The sequence below is a fragment of the Thamnophis sirtalis genome, unplaced genomic scaffold, assembly GCF_051295495.1.
Source record: "Thamnophis sirtalis isolate CommonGarterSnake01/CBP01778 unplaced genomic scaffold, rThaSir2_p1.2 scaffold_10, whole genome shotgun sequence".
NCBI lineage: Eukaryota > Metazoa > Chordata > Lepidosauria > Squamata > Natricidae > Thamnophis > Thamnophis sirtalis.
This window is the reverse complement of record NW_028261390.1, coordinates 41,792,118-41,810,972: the sequence shown is the minus strand read 5'-3', so window position 1 is coordinate 41,810,972 and position 18,855 is coordinate 41,792,118. Positions and strand designations below refer to the sequence as shown.

The window sequence follows — 18,855 nt, the reverse complement described above, 5'->3', positions numbered from 1 at the left end:
TGCTCCTTTAAATCACTTCTTTCCAGGGTTTCAGAAATGTTATATATTTATTATACTTAACAATCACCTAATGCACTAAGCAATTAAAAGTAAAAAAAAAACCACACACACAACCCACAATCTTACCTGTATCACCCCAACCAGTGATGTAACAATTAGAAGCTTTATGTGGCCTCTCCCGCCTGAATGGCAAACAGGCAGGTAAAACATGAGCACTAAAACGAGTACATTGTTCGTGAAGCCCTTGCAACTTTACTAGTGCAATGTCATAGTCACTGTTATCAGGCCTATATTCTGGGTGTTGTACAATTTCTTGTACTCTAATTTCTTCTTCATACTCCTCAGGTACCAATGTGTGGTAGTCTCCAACACGTACCACATAGTTTCGAGTATTGTTGCCATACCTAAAAAGGCAAAAATAACAATCATTTCAATAACTTACATTTTAAAAAATGTCCTTGTGTAGTATGAACATATGTAATCCATATTAAATAATATCTTCCTTTTTACCTATGTTGAAATATCCTAATAAACAGATTCTCATGCTAATGAAGATAAGAGATCATGAATTTACCAAAAGAACAATGTCAGGGTAATATATATATACTGTTTATAGCTGTTTAATTGACAGATTTTTTTCCATAATGCTTGCTCCACATTTCTTCATAAAGAATGCATCTTCGCATAAAATAAAATTATTTTACACATAAGGCATCATGTGGGGAAAATTTCAAAAACTGACCATTTGTGCTGGACAATTGTTCAATATATCCGATACAGTTATATCTTTAACACTTGCTTGCTACATGTAGACAATGTCAGGTTCACTTACCTTTTGCTAACAATAGAGTCAACCAACTGATTAAATGGCAGCAAAATTCTGTAAGGTATCATTAATGCCTTGACTATATATAGTTTTTGGAAACTTAAACATACGTTTAGTAATAAAAGCCACTGCACCACTATGCAGCATATTGACCTTCAGGTTCAGGAACAAGTAACATAGCTTGGGAAAGCTTGAACGTTTTATCTCTTTTTTTCTGCTTGTTTGCAGAGTTACAGATTTACATCATATGTTTGTTCCATCAAATTTCCATCTGTTAATTGTATTCACAAGACATTTGGAAAGTGCCTAGTTGGGGAAAGCTGACTTATATCTACGGACAAACTTATTGATTTGCCTTTCAATTTCCATTCCTTCATTTTCATATATTTAAGTCAATCCAAGCTTTTCAGAATAATGAAGGCATTCCAGATTACAGAAGCAATGTAAAAATATGTGGAATGCTAATAAATTGTATGTGTTTTAAGAACTTAGCTAATGTTTCTTACAGCACAGTTTCAGAGCAAATACAGAATCCATATATTTTATTATTTTTGTCTTTCTGCATTATCATGCTAACACACTCTGTAAATTTTGCAACAATACCTCTTAAAACAATGTGCTGCAGTAAGCACCCAGCAACTGCTGATAAGAGTGGCACCACATAGAAGTCTTCCATCTCCATGGGATGATTTAATGCGCAATGCTATTTGCCAGGGCCAACCACCCCTAAATAACAGATATATATAGATATAGATATAGATATATAATTAATATGAAAGTTCCAAAGTTAAAAATAAAAATATGTTTATGTATTTGTCTGAGTGCAAAAAAAATAGTGTTGTAGTCCATTTCGCAACAAACAGGACAAACAAACTTGTCCAACCACTTTATTCTGAATTTATCAAAGCATTCTTTCTACACCTCCATACTTATTGGGAGGGGGGGGAAGCAAACAAGCATTTTAGCAAGTTAGGTTTGCAATGTTATGGTCCTTTGGGGATCTAGATTAGTGGAAATAATGAGTGACAAATACTGAGACATGTGAAAACACTTGCTAATTTTATAAATAAATTAAAAATATTATTTTAATATATGACACATTCATTTAAATTGAGAATGCTCCACATAGAAAAGTGAACAATTATACAGGTTTTTATCATCATTAATATAATGCATAAGAATAGACATTGAAAGCACAGCTGTCATCATATTCAAGGTATACCTTGTTAATTTTAGCTTCTCCATGCTCCACCTTTTTTTTAAATCAAAGGTATACTTCTGAAGGATTTGCATTTTTAAAAAACCAAAAATACTTTATGGAATTCTGCTCACACAAGAGAGACTTCATATCTGTTTGCCTCTGCAATTCTTCCATTGCATCTAATGTTTTACCAAAAATTGGGGACTCTCTGCAGCCATGTGTTAGAGAAATTGCAACCCAACATACCATTTTAAAATTAAATTAAGGTACTGCATACATGACTGTTTCTTCCAAATATGAAAATTTCATTTTTAGCAATTATAGAAGATGCCTAGTAAGTATTTAGCTAGCAATGGTATGTTCTCACTCCACAGACTCAGATTTTCACGGATAAGCCAGGTGCATCTTCGGTTAATGAATTAGATTCTTCTTTTATATTTGATTGGTTTTGTATCACCAAGTTGGTGTCAACACATCACCTAGATTTTTTCTAAGATCATCTGTCCCTAACCTGATCCTTCTGGTCTTCCAACAGTGTGTCCATCACTGATGTACATGTAGTCCTTGACTTTCAATTGGTTGTTTAACGTTTAACTATTCAAAGTTATGGCTCCCTCAGAAACATTTCTTATGGCTTATAAGCACTTTTGGCCATTGCAAAATGTCAAGCCACACACACTTGTGGTCATCTAGGAGCATTGCAACCTATTCACATTTAAGACTGGTCCCAAATGCCCTGCAATCATGATAGATATTTACAACATTCTCTGCTGACTTCTCCAGAAACTCAGTGGGGAAACAGCAAGAAAGATTGCAAGCTGCTGCTGCCTGCTGAGAGGATTATCTCTCCTCTCTGGGGACTGGCAGAAAGAACTGTCTCTTGAGGGGAGATGCACTCCTTCAACTGGATGGAGAAACAGAGCTCAGATCCTGATGGTTTGAACACATTTTCTGCACTCCTTGGAAGCCATGCCCTTTAACCGGGCAACTATGCCATGAGAATCTGCCATAGGTAGGCCTGATGCAATCATAGTGTGGTGCTACACAAATGTAGGGGAGCCAGGGAAAGGGAAGCATGGCTTTGTGATTTTAATTTGGTATCTGTAATTTACCTTAAGGAGTTTTTTCCACCAATAATCCTTTTTTGGCGACGATGCAATATTCTTAAACCACATACTGAAGCAAGAGAATCTGAATAGGGCTCAAAGCAGAGAAGTTAAATTTTCCAGCCAGTAAATACAGAGAGTACTTCAAAGGGCAAGCAAAGTGATCAAACAATTCCCTCCTAAAAACAATCCAAATACTCCCCAATATTTCTTTACAATTTACAGAAAAGAGAATTATTGAACTTTATGTTCATTTCACCTTTACTACTGGATGATTTCTTGATAAGATAGTCACAGATGACACCAGCATCTTCACTGTGACGACAATTATGTTTGCCAATATCCTGTTTAATGCAATCAGCAAGGGATCTTTCATTTCCTGTGCATTTCACATTATCCACATGAATGGGACCTTTTCCTTCCCCAAAATATGCCATAGTCCTTGCTCGTGATAAACCTCTGGAGGGCAAAAAAATGGGCAACTTTTAAGATAAATCATAATGGCAACAACAAATACAGAATTCTTATTTCCCATGAATCACTAAACATCTGTAATTTTCCTCCACCATCTCTGCTAGCACTGTCCATTAGATGAGAAAGATTTATTACATTATTTTTCAAATGGTCATTTTATTTAACATATTAATAATTTTCAAAGACTATAGGTAACCATGTTTCTATAAAGAATTTTTTCACCAGATTGATTTAATACTAGAGAATAATGATATAATGATTTCTTTTGTTATTTGCGTGTTTATACAAAGTTTTACTTAACAATTAATTTTTAATAATTTTGTTGCTAATCGCTTCATTTTAAAAATAATCTAAGACTATCAAAATTAGTAGCAATTTTCACCGAGAGCAACTATTTCCATCCATCCATCAGAAAGAAAGCAAATCATATTATATACTAACCCAAACAAAACTTCAGAATTCTTCATCTGACAAAAATCTGACAGATAATTAATAAATATATCTTGTAGATGGTCTCATCTCAAGACTCAGTTTGTACTACATACCTCAAAACTCTAATCTAATAAGGGAATGGGAAAGAGAAAGAAGCAAAACATGCTCTTTCCCATTCTTGCTACCTTTATTAGATCAGAGGTTTTGTTTAAAAAAAGGATACATGCCTAATTAATAAACTCTAATCATTTTATTTTGCAAGGAATACTGTATATACTCGAGTATAAGCCTAGTTTTTCAGCCCACTTTTTGGGCTGAAAAAAGCCGCCTCGGCTTATACTCGAGTCAGTGAAAAATTTGCCCGAAATGGAGGAGAAAAAGGGGCGGGGCCATGCCGCTGGGTGACACTCGTGAATGGCCCAGTGCCCCTGTGAGTTTCCCCTCCCTCTGTGTCAGTTTGCCGCGCAGCGCGCACCGCACCATCCCCCCTCCTCACGTTCTAATGTAATGCAGGGCTGTCTTACGATTCCCCTTCCTCCCCCTCCTGCCGCTCTGCAACGATGTCCCACCTCCTCCTTGTTATGGCAAGCAGCCACATAGCGATGTCCCACCTCCTCTGGTACAGTGATCCAATGATAGGAATCACTGTGCCGTGTGTCATAGGAGGCGGGACATCGCTCCCGCGGCTGCACGGGACATCATCATCACAGCGGGACATCAGCATCATGAGGTGAGTGAAGTATTTCATTGAATACACCACTAGTTTACTGTTTTTCTTTGAAATAAATATTCAAAAACATTATTGGTATCTATTTTTATTTTTGAAATTTACCGGTAGCTGCTGCGTTTCCCACCCTAGGCTTATACTCGAGTCAATAACTTTTCCAGTTTTTTGTGGTAAAATTAGGTGCCTCGGCTTATATTCGGGTCGGCCTATACTCGAGTATATACGGTAATAATAGTTTACGTTATTTGTAGATTTGAAAAATAGTCATCACTTTACTTGCTATACATAAGATCTAGGCTATAAATAATCTGATAACATGGTATGGTTCTTCAATACTATGTTTGTCATTTGATCCAATATAATATTTGTATTAGACTGTATCTCAAATCTGCAGAAATTTATTTATTCAGTAAGATCAAGTCAGTAATACTATTTGTAAATGAAGTTTAATCACTATTTATCTATGTAATCACTATTATGAAATAATACTACCTATCTTTTACAAACTAAGCACATCTCATGAGAGAGGTTGTATAAATGTACAAAGCATTCTAATTGAGGATTTTTCTAAGAAACTTTTTAAGCATATAGCTGCATTTTATTAAAATAAAAAGGGATTAAGCATCTCATAGCTTTAGCCCTTTTATTGTGTCTTAATCCTAGTGAAGGAAATGAAGATGCCAGAGTAAAATAGAAAATAATTAGTAACTTAGTAAGTATTATAATGTTAACATTTTAGGCATTAAATGCTTTATAATTCAAATATTTTTACTAAAATGGATATTCACATTTAACCTTTGACTGTTTGCAGATATTCAAAGGATTGTATAATTGAATACAACTGTATAATTCCCCTACAGCTGTTCAAGTGTTTGTGTTTTGTGCTGATAAATAAATAAAGGGAGACTAGTATAGATCTAGTCTTTAGACTTTAAATATATATATAAGAGTAATGTAAGAGTTTGTGTGTGTGTTAAAGCAACTAAATAATTTTATGCATTTATAAGCTTCAATTACTCAGTTTTCTAAAGGGAAGTTATTCATTCTGAACAGGCATTGCTTATGTTACTTTTAAATACTTACTATAAGCAAAATAGATTCACAGGTCTCCCACTTTCCTTTCATTCATTGCTTCAATATTTTTCAATAAGCAACAAAAAATGATACAAAAATCAATATTTTAAAGATAATTTTCTTGAACTTCCACCTGGTATCTCATGTGGCTTAGTCAATATGCAACAGAAATCTCTTACTTGGCTATGTGCCTCAATCCCCTATTCCCCCCAAAAATTCTGCAATATATCTTTAACTCTTAAAATTATGGTTAATAAACTATGTGAATTTTCATGAATAGAATTATCATATAAACAACGTCCCTGAAGGAAATAGTATATACATTAAATCACTCTATTTATACATTATATGTATTTCTTCTGACTCTTATTAGATCACATATGGCTGATTTTTCCTACTAACCAAACATTTTTCTCATGACACACTGCCCCCTTTCCCATTAGTTACCTCAAAGGCCTAATGCACTGAAAAGAAAAGCTTTCAGCAGGTGATGTGACCAGGGTTAGCTTCCACATAAAATATTTATCTATGCTGGCCATCTGGGCCAATTTGTCTAAATTTGGCCAATTTGTCTACTGTGATCGCAAAACCATGTGCAATTATTGTTGCCTGCTAGAGATGAATGCTTCTTCTTTAGCCAGCTGGACATACAACAAAAAGTGTGTAAATAAAATATTTTTGTTTTATTTCAACATAGATTATACTATGTTGACAATAGTGTCTTGAAATTAAATGACACTTTTAGAAACAGGAGAAGCTATTGTTTTAAAAAATGATTAAAGCACTTTGGGAGGAAAGTTGGATTCAGTTTTGAGTCAGCCCAATCACATTTAAGAAACATTAGAGTGTGAAATTAGTACAGTAAGGAATTAATTTTATAGATCAAGCACAGAAAACAAGCAACATAGTTTGGGAGAAGTCTTTTTTTTTTTAAAGGTGTTTATTTGCATAATTGTTTTTGTCTTGTTTAATTTAGATATGTTTTCTACCTTCTTGGTAGAAAAAAACCTTTAACCCAAAGAAATATTAATTATTAATTTAATTTCTATGCTGCCCATCTCTCTATTAAACCATCTATTATAGAAGCTGTTAAAAAAAATTAAGAAGCTTAAACATTCATATGGTGTGCACAGGTGGGATTCAACTGGTTCTCACCGGGGTTTGCCTGAATCGGGGTTTGCCTGAATCGTTAGTTAATTGCTTATGCAGTTCGGAGAACCGGTTAAGGTTAAAAGTAAAGTGCGAGAGGTTTCCCCATCCCCACCCACTCCTCTCTCCCTCCCTCCCTTCAGTTAATAGCTTCACTTAACAGTTGCAGCTGGAATGCAGCCAATACACATTGAAGTTAATAAACAATAGAAACTGCCAGGATTTGGGCAGGGAAATCCATCAATCACCTATCTAGGGATGGGATTAACCTCTTGTCTTCAGGAAGAAGGACAAGATTACAAACATTTTCATTATAAAGAGTATTAAGTAACACTTCTGTGATCAACTGATACTCCCTGGAGTTTCCCAAGACCTTTTATAGCTGCTGCAGTGTTCACTACTTCTTGTTTCTTCCTGGGGGAAAAGATACAAGAGGGACAATGATGCAGCTTCTCTTAGTTTTCCTCTCAGCTGCTGTGTTTGCTTTGGGGTTGACTTTTTTAAAAAAAGAGGAATGGCTGTTTTAAGTTTTTTGCATTGTTTTAGTGGTGCTTGGCACTAACCTTTTAGGGTATAATTCCATCACTCTTTTTTAAAGCCTCTAGTGATGGAGCACTCACAATTTCTGAAGGCACGCTATTCCATTGGTTGATTGATCTCACCCTTAGGAAATTTCTCCTTAGTCCTAGGTTGCTTCCCTCTTTGGTTAGATTCCATTGTTTCTTGTGCCTTTTGGTGCTTTGGAAAATAGATTCATTCCCTCATCTTTGTAGGAGCCCCTCAAATTTCCTGACAGAACAATTAATCCGTGAAACAACTTTCTCCAGAAATTGTAAATGCTCCAACATTGGACGTTTTTAAGAAGTGATTGGAAAATCATTTGTCTGAAGTGGTGTAGGGTTTCCTGCCTAAGCAAGGGGTTGAACTAAAAGACCTCCAAAGTCCTTTCCAACTCTGTTATTCTATTCTATTCTAAATATTGGAACAATGCTATTTCATTGTGCTATTTTATTGTGAGTTGGACTAAGGATTAAGGAGAAATTTCCTAAGGGTGAGACCAAGCAAGTTGGCCATGGCCACCCAGTCACATCACCCATTTCCCACAGAAAGGGAGCCACAAAACCTGGGTAGGTGTGGCTGGGGTAGGTGTGACTCAGTAGGAGTGACATTGAGTTGGTCATACCCACCCACTCACATGACCACTCAGCCATGCCCACCCACTCAGATAACAACCAAGCCACCCCCACAGAACCAGTAATAAAAAAAATTGAATCCCACCACTTGGGGTATGGGGGTGTAATCCTTGTTGTAGCAATCCCTTTTAAATAACATTTTCATGAAATTAATGCATAATATATCAGATGAAGAAATTACAAGTTGATAGGAGTTTAGAAGTCACTTGGACCACACTCTTTGGGAATTGACTGAACTGTAATTAAGTTCCTCTTTGCATATGGATGTTCTTGCTAACTTCATTTAATTCTGGACACACACACATACTAAATGTATGTATGTACAAATGTGAAGGGCATAAATGGGTGAGAGATAAAAGGATTGCTGATGATTTTGTGTAGTGATAGGCAGAGTAGACATACATACATTCAAACAATCTATATTTCTTATTTTTACTATTAAAAGACAATATTAAAATGACAAAACAGTAAAGGGAAACAGCAGTTATCTTAATATATGATAATATCAATATGTTAAACTGTTAATCTGGCACAAATGATAGATTATGCTCTGATCTCTGAAAACTGATCTCTTACTTGTAGCCTAATTGTCGACATACCACAGCTGCATCCTTATCAGACCATCCATCATCACAAATTGTGCCCCACTGGCCATTAATATAGATCTCCACTCGGCCCTCTTTCTTATTCTCACCATCCATCAATCTGATAGGAGGCCCTGGGAATAGATTAATAACTATTGACATAGCAGCACCAGTAGCAACACTCTCAAAACATTCAAGGAAAGTTGTTAACTAGGAATAAACATTCCAATTTGAGAAAAATATGTTTTCTGAATCTATGGGGGAAAAAACTTGAAATCTGAATTAATCTTTATTTAAAAAAAAACATCAAGGTTGCAAACTAGAGTACACAAAGAAAACATTTTAAATGTAAAGGCTTGGGAAACCCAAACAAAAAAAAACAATGTATGATCAGCAATTGCACACCTAAAATGTATTTTTCAGATAACACATATCAAAACCAGTTTTTCATGAGTATAATCACAATGTCAGGCAAATATGTGCATGCTGTGATCATTTACTCTTAACCAAAACACTTTCATATCTATGATTTGGTGAAGTTGTTTTATTTTGCATTTTGCCACATCATCTAAATGGCCTCACTCACAAAACTTTTCAGCCTTCAATGGGAATTTTACAAAATGGGCTCCATTACGTTTTCTCTTTCAGAAATGTATTATTTCTTCACTACTCTTTCAGAGAACTTTAATAGTCAAAGTTATCAATGTTATACAAGGACCTATTAAACATAATGAATGCATTATACTATACTATACTTTTCCTCCAAAATCTAGCAGAAGTATTATAGGAAAGACCACGAGTACTAAGATTTTATTATATTTAGAAAATTAAAAATTTAACTTTTTAAACAGAACATTAACAAACAAAAACAACCAAGAATTTTCTATCTACGGAGATTCCAAGGATATACAGTTCTCACCTTTTAATCTTTTCTTTTTCTCCGAAACCTAATACATATAATTTTATACACATATACTAAAAATGATTCTTAGTATTCTTTGATAAATACATATAGTCAAGACTGTGAATAGGTACATTTCAGAGACTGCTGGATTTCAGCTCTCCTGACCATTATTCCTAGTGCTGACTGATTTGATATTTGGATTCCAATAATCTTTGAGTGTCCAAGCTTCTCACTCCTGGAATATTAAAATGTCTTTACTGACTGCTCATGATGATACTCCACTGTTTATAGTATAGTATTATTATGTTTTTGATATATACAATATATGGCACTATGAAGTGAATGTGGCCTCAATTACGGTTATACATAACTTTTTAGTGCAAAAATAGATTTGCAGTCATAAAGTAACCATGTCAATCAGCTCTAATAAGTAATGAACTGTTTACCTAGTACATAAATGTTAAGCCGGAGCAAAACTGATCAACCTTTATAGAAGAGTGAAATAGTGGGTGAATACTCTCAATTTAATTCTGGAAATCTTTATGCTCTTAAAAATGTTTTATTTATTTTTACCCAATTGAATTCTGTTTAATGGGACTATTTCTAGAAAACCTGATTCAGAAAAAGAAGGAACAATGTGACAATATATCTGTCAAGGTTTAATTCATTCAAAACATTTGTAATAGAAATCAAATTAAATGAAACTCTGATTTCTGCAATCTTGGTTAATTTATTTGCACATCAGTAAAGGGCTCGCTTTAAGAAAATCATGATGTATAATGTAAATATAAGTGCATATTTCTTGTGAAAAGACACAGGGCATAAAATATAGAAAAGTTCATTTTTGGTGAACTGACTTTTACTACTTGGAATATTGTTTGAAAGCTATAAAAGTAATATAAGTCTCAGTGCTGAAAAAGGAATTTTACCATATGGATCTATTTAACCAAAAGATAACATACCATTTTTATTTCCAGACAGATTCAGTTTTATGCATTATGAGCACTGCAACACAAATCCATGTGTTTATGTAAACTGGCACCAAAATGTGAATTCCATTCTTAGAAATATATTTTGTCTCCCCTACATAGACATGCTATTGGATAATAACACATTTGGGATATTAGAAAGTTTAAAAAGAAAGCAGTGAAGAGAATCAGGAGCAGACAAAGAACACAGCTATGGAAATAAATTGGAAGTTTTAGTTCAGGTTTTTAATCTTATAGTAGACTTAATTGTTTAACAATATGCTTGAAGATATTAGCTGTGGGGGTTAGCAAATATTCAACAGATGTTTTATTAGGATAAGAGATGCTCACCCTAAATTGCCTTAACTGATTAAAAATGTTTGTGTACATTTTTAAATTCTAGTCTTTTGCTATATTTCAGGGTAGTTAGAACAAACTAGAAAACCTACTCTACATTATATTTGATTCATATCAGGTTTCATTCAGGGGTTCAATATCCAATACACAGTACTCTCTCCTTATTTTTCCCCAAATAATTACCCTGAGACATAGGCTGGACTCAGCTACAATGACTGCTTAAAGTCATCAAGATTCTGTGTATAAGAGTAGACTCAAACATGGTTCCTTCTTGTTTACAGTCCAGCACTTGATTATCACATCACAGTGGCTTTCAGTGTCTCCCCCCCCCCACTTGTTTTTTGCAATGCTTGGGCATTGAAGCTTGTAAAGTACCATTATTGCTAACTTTTTAAAAATACTAAAAATAAACATTTTTACGAAAACGTTTCTCTAATAGAGCAATTATTCTGCACAGAAGTCATGTTAAGATTAGAGTTTCTTATTTTGAAGGGAGACTCCGCTGTTTTTGCCTACATATAATATTTTTAATACCTCCTAATGCAAGGAAAACATATATTCTTTTTATCAAACCCAGGCTGTTGAATCCGTTCTGCCTGGGATTATTTTATCAAACAATATCTTTAATAGACTAGATAATAAGTTTCTTGTTTAACTGGAAAATCCAGCAATAGAAATGGAGAACTCTGATTGCTAATCATTTGCTTCTCCAACTGGTGCTTTCCAAATGCAATAGGACAAGAAACTTCATGATGAATGAGAATTCTAAGCCCAATAGTTTCAATACAATTGAGGGATATCTAATTTTCAGACTAATTTTCCAGTCTCTCCTCCCAGACACTACAAAACACCATTTAATGTTTTGGAATCAGACGTCCATGTAAAAAAGAATTCCTTTCTTGTGAGATGGGCAGCTCTACATATATGATGAATAAATAAATACAATAAAAGGTAATTTACCTAACAAGGCTTTGTGGCTGTCATTATGTCGATAGCAATTTATACTAATATCTTCCTGGTGGCTGCAATCATGCTGTCCCCAGTCCCCCTTAGAACATTGTAGAATGTTAAACTCTTTTCCAGAGCAGGTAATGTCATCCAGCCAGATGGGTCCTGTATTTTCTTCTAAGAAGCGTTCTGAAACAATTTTCCCATTCCTGTTTACATAGACATTAGCACTTGCACAGTTATAATACATACCATAAATATATTCCATGATCAGTCTTGATTTCATTGATATCTATTGTATTTTGAATAAGAATTTTTCTTCCCCACTTTTAAATTAGGCTTGTTGGTAGAATCCATGGCTATATTTATTAATGCTCAAACTCAATATATAATTCTGATATATTTCATCATTGATATCTGCTATAAATGTAATGTTTAACTACTCCTTTAAACTATGTTCATAAATGTAATATATTAAACCCATATATATTCTCTCCTCATTTCCTTTCTTCTGCACTGTGAATTTTCTCTGAAGGGTCTAATAAGACATAAGCATTAAATCAGTGACCTTAGGTAGCCAGAAGTCAAACTGCTAACAACAATCTATTGAATAAACTGCAGTTGGCTCGGATCATACATCATGCAAAGCCATAAACCAGAACTTTCAAATGAAAATAGCTGGGATTGCACACTATGCTTCTAAGCCAAAATGAAATCAATCAAATTATGCTTTAGAGCAATGTATGAATACTGTGAGAGGGTGAATGAGAGTTCAACATTTTGGAATATATATAATATGAAGTCTGGATTGTATGAATTTTGTTTCCAGATTCAGTTCAAGGTGCTGGTATTGGCCTTTAAAGACTTACTGTATTTTTTGGAGTATAAGACACACCTTTTTCCCTCAAAAAAGAGGCTGAAAATCTGGGTGCATCTTATACACTAAATACAGCATTTTGGGCCTTCCGAAGCCCCACCCCCTTTGCAAAAATGGCTATGCATAGCCTTTAGGAGGCGTCCAGAGTGCTACTGGGGGCTGGGGAGGGCAGAAATGAACAAAAAATGGGCCATTTTTTCTTGTTTTTGCCCCACTCAGCCCCCTGCAGCACTCTATAAGCCTCCTAAAGGCCATTCATGCCCTTTTTTGACTAAAAACAGGCTCATTTTTGCAAGAAACGGGCCATTTCTTGCTCATTTGCCCTTCCCAACCCCAGAAGCACTCTACAAGTCTCTTAAAGGATATGTATGCCACTTTGTTTGACAAAAACATGGACCCATTTTTGTGAAAAACGAGACGTTTTTGGGAGGTCTGCAAAGTGCAAAACCTTTTTTTTTAATTTGCCTCTTCAAAATCTTGGTGCATCTTATACTCCGGTGCATCTTATACTCCAAAAAATATGGAGATGGCATGGGACCAGGTTATTCTAAGATTTTTTTTGTCTCTTTTGGATTCAATCTGCCCAGCTCACCAGATCCAATAGAATGGGCATGTTATGGGTTCCAAGCTTCATTTGGCAATTTCTACTATGGTGCCCACAATGTGAATTTTTTCCCCTGCAAAGAAAGTCTCATCACTGTGGATGATCATTTTGAAGATCATCAAGACCTGGTTATACCAGCAGGCCTGGGAACCCCAAGGGATGGGTGAATTATTGAGGTAGCTCCTTTATTGTTAATATACCTCTGCCTATTAATTTCTTTCTTCATTTTGTCTTTATTGGTTTTTAATGGTTTTAGATAACTGTTTTACAGTTTTACTGGATTGCGGTAGGCAACCCAAAGTCACTTTCTGTAAAATGGATTTGCCGTATAGTTGATTAATAATTACATAAAAATAAAATGATCTTACAAATGTCCAGGTTGCTTGCCCAAAGCATAGCAATCCCGAGCTCTGTATTTCCTCAATTATGGTCTCAATTTCTGTGTTAATATTAGAATCTGAATATTCTCATAACAAATTGTTCATTCATTACAATTTCCAATACAGAAGAGTCAAGTCAAGCTGAATTATGGTTCACGCTGCAAAAATAAGTAAATAAAGATAACAATTCTTGCCCTTTTTTCCAACCAGAGTTAGGTTTTTAAAAAATTAATTTTCACTCTTCTTTGTTGTATCATTTCAAGGCCACAGTATTAAACAAGTAGATTTTGATCAGAAAGCAAAGAAGCAAAGCAGGTGCAATTCCCTGAACTATTATCAGTATTGCTCAGCATAATCATTAGTAGCTTCACATAAATGGAGCTTACTTAAAGCCCAGTTGTCGACAAACCACCTGCGTATTCCATTCAGTCCATCCATCATCACAGACTGTGCCCCATTGCCCATTATAAAGCACCTCCAGTCGTCCCTCATGATTGCTTTTTCCAGCAACTAGTCGAACTGCACCATCTGTGGCATTCAAAATTAGAGTGTATTTTAGTTATGTTGCTATTACAGAAAAGAAACTGCACTACAAAATAGAACAATTATAGGCTAGATAATAACTTTTTGCATCATTTAAATGAAAAACAATGTTAGAGGAACACTGATATTGAATTTCCTGCTAAAAATATTTTAATAGAATTGGAGTGCATTGGTTTTATTTGTATCGTGTCTATCCAAGCACCTCTGCATGCTGCTGTTGTTGTTGTTGTGTAATTTCTCATCCCAGATGCTCATAATTTATGAGACAAAACTGTATAGACAAAAATAAAAGAGAGGATAATTTACATCCTTAACTTGTGCCTTTCTGTTAAATCCCACACAAACAAATGTCCTTTCACTCACTAATCTACACTGCCTAAGGTCTGTAATTAGGTTAAATCAGACACAAAACAGTCAGGGAAAACCAGAATATTTTTAGAATAAATGGCAGGAACGTCTTCATGTGGAACATGGAGTTTCTGAATCATTGGCATTCTTCATAGTTCACAGAACCAGAGCTACTCCATTACTAAGTCATTTCAATGGAAAACTTCTAGGGAAGCAAATCATCCTTTAAAAAAATCAATAGGTACTTGAAAATGTTTAGGTTAAATACAGGATATACTAAAGAGAAGATAAACAGAAGTTGCACAACTGTTTATAGATGTTGATACTTAACTTACATTCATCCTTCCTGCAATTATGTTGCATAGCAAGTTCTTCCCTCATCAGCCATAGGCATTTCCTTTCACCCTTGTTTTTAAATGTGGCCAATACATTCTGGAAGCCAAAATGAGGCCTTTGGTCTGCATCAAGAAATGTTATCTTCTCCATTGTTAAAAGATGTTTAAAAAATATTCAACCACTTTGTGCCAATTAATCTTAACCCATGCAGTGATTCTGGTTCAGAAAAATGATTCCTTGGTTGCATACCTGCCAGAGGTGTGCATGAAACCCCTGCATCTTCTTTATGGCCACAGTTGTGTTCTTGCCAGGAACTCTTTAGGCACTGTTCTATAGACAACTCATTTCCTGTACAACGTACTTCATCCAGTAGCACAGGACCTGAGCCCTCTCCAAAATGAGCCTCGCTCCATGACTTGGCAACTCCACTGTCCAAACATAATAAACAGAGGAAAACTGATGGCAAGACAAGCACTGTGCAATTTAACTGCGTAAATGATTTATACTACTTATGCAAATTCTAGCATTCAAAATGATACTAAGGACATACATCAATGAAGAGACCTTCTGCTGATTTTCTATAGCCTTTTAAGTAAATATATTTCATTTAGGAAATACAATATACAATCCTTAAACTAGAGAACCTGTTATTTTATATTTAAATGAACATATTAAAATGGCTTAGGAGAGGAAAAATATAAATTCAAATGCTATTTGTTTTCAAAATGCAATAAACTGGCACAAGAGATATATGGGAGGGGGGGACCCTCAAGAGAAAATATAAACATAAGTAGAGAAGGAAGGGGCAGTAAAATTTGAAATAAGGCCCCATTTTGGATACAAAGCCAGTTAGTTATAGTATATACAGTTGAAAAATCCAGGCTTATATTTAAAATGATTTATGCATCCTGGTTTATTTTCAACACATTTTCCCAAGATAAATCTCAGTGTTCTTCATTACTAATAATATTTTTTTAAAAAATGTTTCTTTGTCTAGAGCAGAGTGAATTTATAACCGAATCTTATAATCAGGATGGCTGCCAGCTATGAAGAAACAGAACTAGTGAAGCAGAAATAAATTATAGACTAGGGTGAGAAAGGAATATTTTTCTTATGATAGTTACTTATAAATAATATTTAAAAGTCTCTTGACAATTGACCAAAAAGAAATGATAGAAGGATTGGCTACTGTTTTGGGACATAATTTCTTTAAGAAATCTATCAAATACAGGAATATTTGTCTTTTTTTCTCACCCAAGACATCATCATCAGCCTTTATCAGCAAAAAGATAAATTGGCATTCAGACACAGATATCAGGGACATATCCCAGCAGGGAACATTGTGGGCATTCATCTGTGTGTTACCGAGGTAGATACTTAACTGGTCACTCAGGCTGTCAACTATGTTTCCATGCTACGTTCGACCTTAGAACCATCTTCCCACAAACCTTAACCCTCTGCCCCTGTGCTCAGCAATTCATTCAACTGATTAAAATTTCAATGTAGCAGAGGAAAAAGTGACCTTGAAGAAATAAAGACGATGGATTGGATTTAGTTTACAGAAGGCAATGCTTCATGCTTGTTCTGCTTCACAGTGTGTTCTGTGCAAATCCTTATGTGCAATACCAGTCACCAGCCAATTCTTATGGCTGTGTAAGTGGTTTTAAGTGTAATCATGGAAAATGGAATTATCAATTAAACTTGTTGGAACTGCATAAATGGTTCTATGTGTATGTTTAATATACAGTTTTAATAGCTGTTAGGGTTGGGGGTTAATAATCATCAGGAGAATATCAAGTAGAAAGTAAAATATAATCCTTTCTTTTTTGTTGGTTATAATTGTTCTCCTAAAGTGCTATTTATACCATTGATATTTTTTCAATACAAAGAGCAATCTAGTGAGTGTGGATTGCTTTAAGAGTAAGGATTGCAAAAATCAAACGGCAGCAAAAAAGCACAAAAACACTCTTTCTTTGTTGCTGTCCACTGGAGGTTTGGATTTCTGTCAAGTTATTCTATTCATTGCTGAAACTACTAAGGGGGGGATTAAACTCTTTTCCCTGCGTACTGAGATTCACAAAAGCATGAATATGCATTAAATGATTATATGTCAAATGCAAATCCATGTTTAATGCTGTATCCATTTTTTTGCCCTAGCTATGTTCTTTGGACTAGTTACCAAGAAGCTTTCTTAGGGGTTTGGAAGAGATTATTATACATGAGGGATTCTATTTAAAACTAGAAGTGTCTCTCCATTCATACTTTTCATTTCTAATTTATACACTTTTCTAAAATATATTTCATAACATTAATATCATTCACATCACTGAATTTTTAAGCAAGCACACTTCATAATAAACACAACATTTTTTAATGTTCCTAATCTCTTGATAATCCTTTTATTCATTACCCAGTAAGTAAAAGAGGAAAAGATCAAAAATGGCAAAGAAATAAATTGGTTTGCAAAAGAGTTATTATACTGCAAAGAATTATATGAAAAGATCTCTTATAGGCTTACAATGCTGAGACTTAATTTCAAATGCCGGGAGGTTAGGAATTCAAATAAAATAAGACTTTATTTGAAGTCTTGAACAGAGACTTCATGTTCTCTGTTTGTGAATCCTGGAAAGCATATTGCATAGTAATACCAAAGACAATCTATGACAAGCAGGAAGGTTATTGCCAAGAGGTTTTAGTTTACAATCTGCAGCTGGATTAACTGAGAAGATCCACATAGTTAAGTATCTCTTTCTCATGTCATCCCATACCCAGCTACTATATCTCTTATCTCTCATTTCAATTCTTGAATTGAGGAATATAGGAAGAATTGAGATTTCAATTCTTAGAAAATGAGTCGATTTGTCAAAGCATCATTCTTGTTTTACATTACAGCTTTGCATATTTTTTAAATAAAAAATGAGTAATCATATGAGTTTAAGGCAAGTGGAACTTCCATTCAACTTGTGGAATGTTTTTGAAACTGCAAATTTAAGTTGCAATTTAAATTGCAATTTAAATTGGGATCAAAAAAATATTTGAATTCCATACAAGTGCTTGCATCTATACTAAGCTTGCATTCCACACTTAGTTTCTAGGAGAGATCCATTCACAACACTGAAACCACTCCCAGTCTCATCCAATATTTAAAGTAACATGCTGAGCAGCAAATTAAGAAGAAAGATTTAGAAAAGAGATTCAGAAACTTCATTGAGTTAACAAAAGCTCATAGCCCAGTCTCTGCCATTCTGTTTGGACATAAGCTTGGGTTGAAATCCATAGAATTGTAGAGTTTGAAATACTTAGTTTTGGTTTTCATGAGATATGAATATTATAAATGCAAGGAACAAAAGCACACATATTTTGAATGCACACACATTAAGATTACTGCAAAGGAAACACCTATATCAATTTAGTTAAAAACTAATATCTGAGCATCCATTCTTCAACCTGTGTTTTCTTTTGAACATTATTTGCATGTCTGTTTCCAATAGCCCAAAATAGTAGATGATGATGATATAGATAGATGATAGATGATAGATAGATAGATAGATAGATAGATAGATAGATAGATAGATAGATAGATAGACAGACAGACAGACAGACAGACAGACAGACAGACAGACAGACAGACAGATTCTCCTTTGTAATACTTGTTCGTTCATTCATTCAATTAATTTGTTTATAACCAGTTAGCTGAATATTTTAGAAAGTCAGTTTGATGTAATGTTAAGGAACTAGGCTAGAACCCAGAAAAACATGACTTTCAGTTCTGCCTTAGCTAACAAATTAAACCAGCCAAATGACTGGGGCTGGGCCATTTATTC

General features: G+C 34.6%; 1 protein-coding gene across 1 annotated transcript in view; it reads right to left on the bottom strand.

Annotated features, from left to right (window-relative positions):
- PRSS12 (serine protease 12) overlaps positions 1 to 18,855 on the bottom strand; it is a 57,095-nt gene that overhangs the window by 3,947 nt on the left and 34,293 nt on the right. Inside the window, exons 5-12 of the mRNA XM_087724453.1 lie at positions 15,281 to 15,459; positions 14,191 to 14,332; positions 11,956 to 12,152; positions 8,759 to 8,900; positions 3,393 to 3,592; positions 3,140 to 3,218; positions 1,430 to 1,552; positions 127 to 404 (exon numbers count right to left, since the gene is read on the bottom strand). Coding sequence (XP_087580579.1) covers positions 127 to 404; positions 1,430 to 1,552; positions 3,140 to 3,218; positions 3,393 to 3,592; positions 8,759 to 8,900; positions 11,956 to 12,152; positions 14,191 to 14,332; positions 15,281 to 15,459 — 1,340 coding nt within the window. The remainder of the gene's footprint in view (positions 1 to 126; positions 405 to 1,429; positions 1,553 to 3,139; positions 3,219 to 3,392; positions 3,593 to 8,758; positions 8,901 to 11,955; positions 12,153 to 14,190; positions 14,333 to 15,280; positions 15,460 to 18,855) is intronic.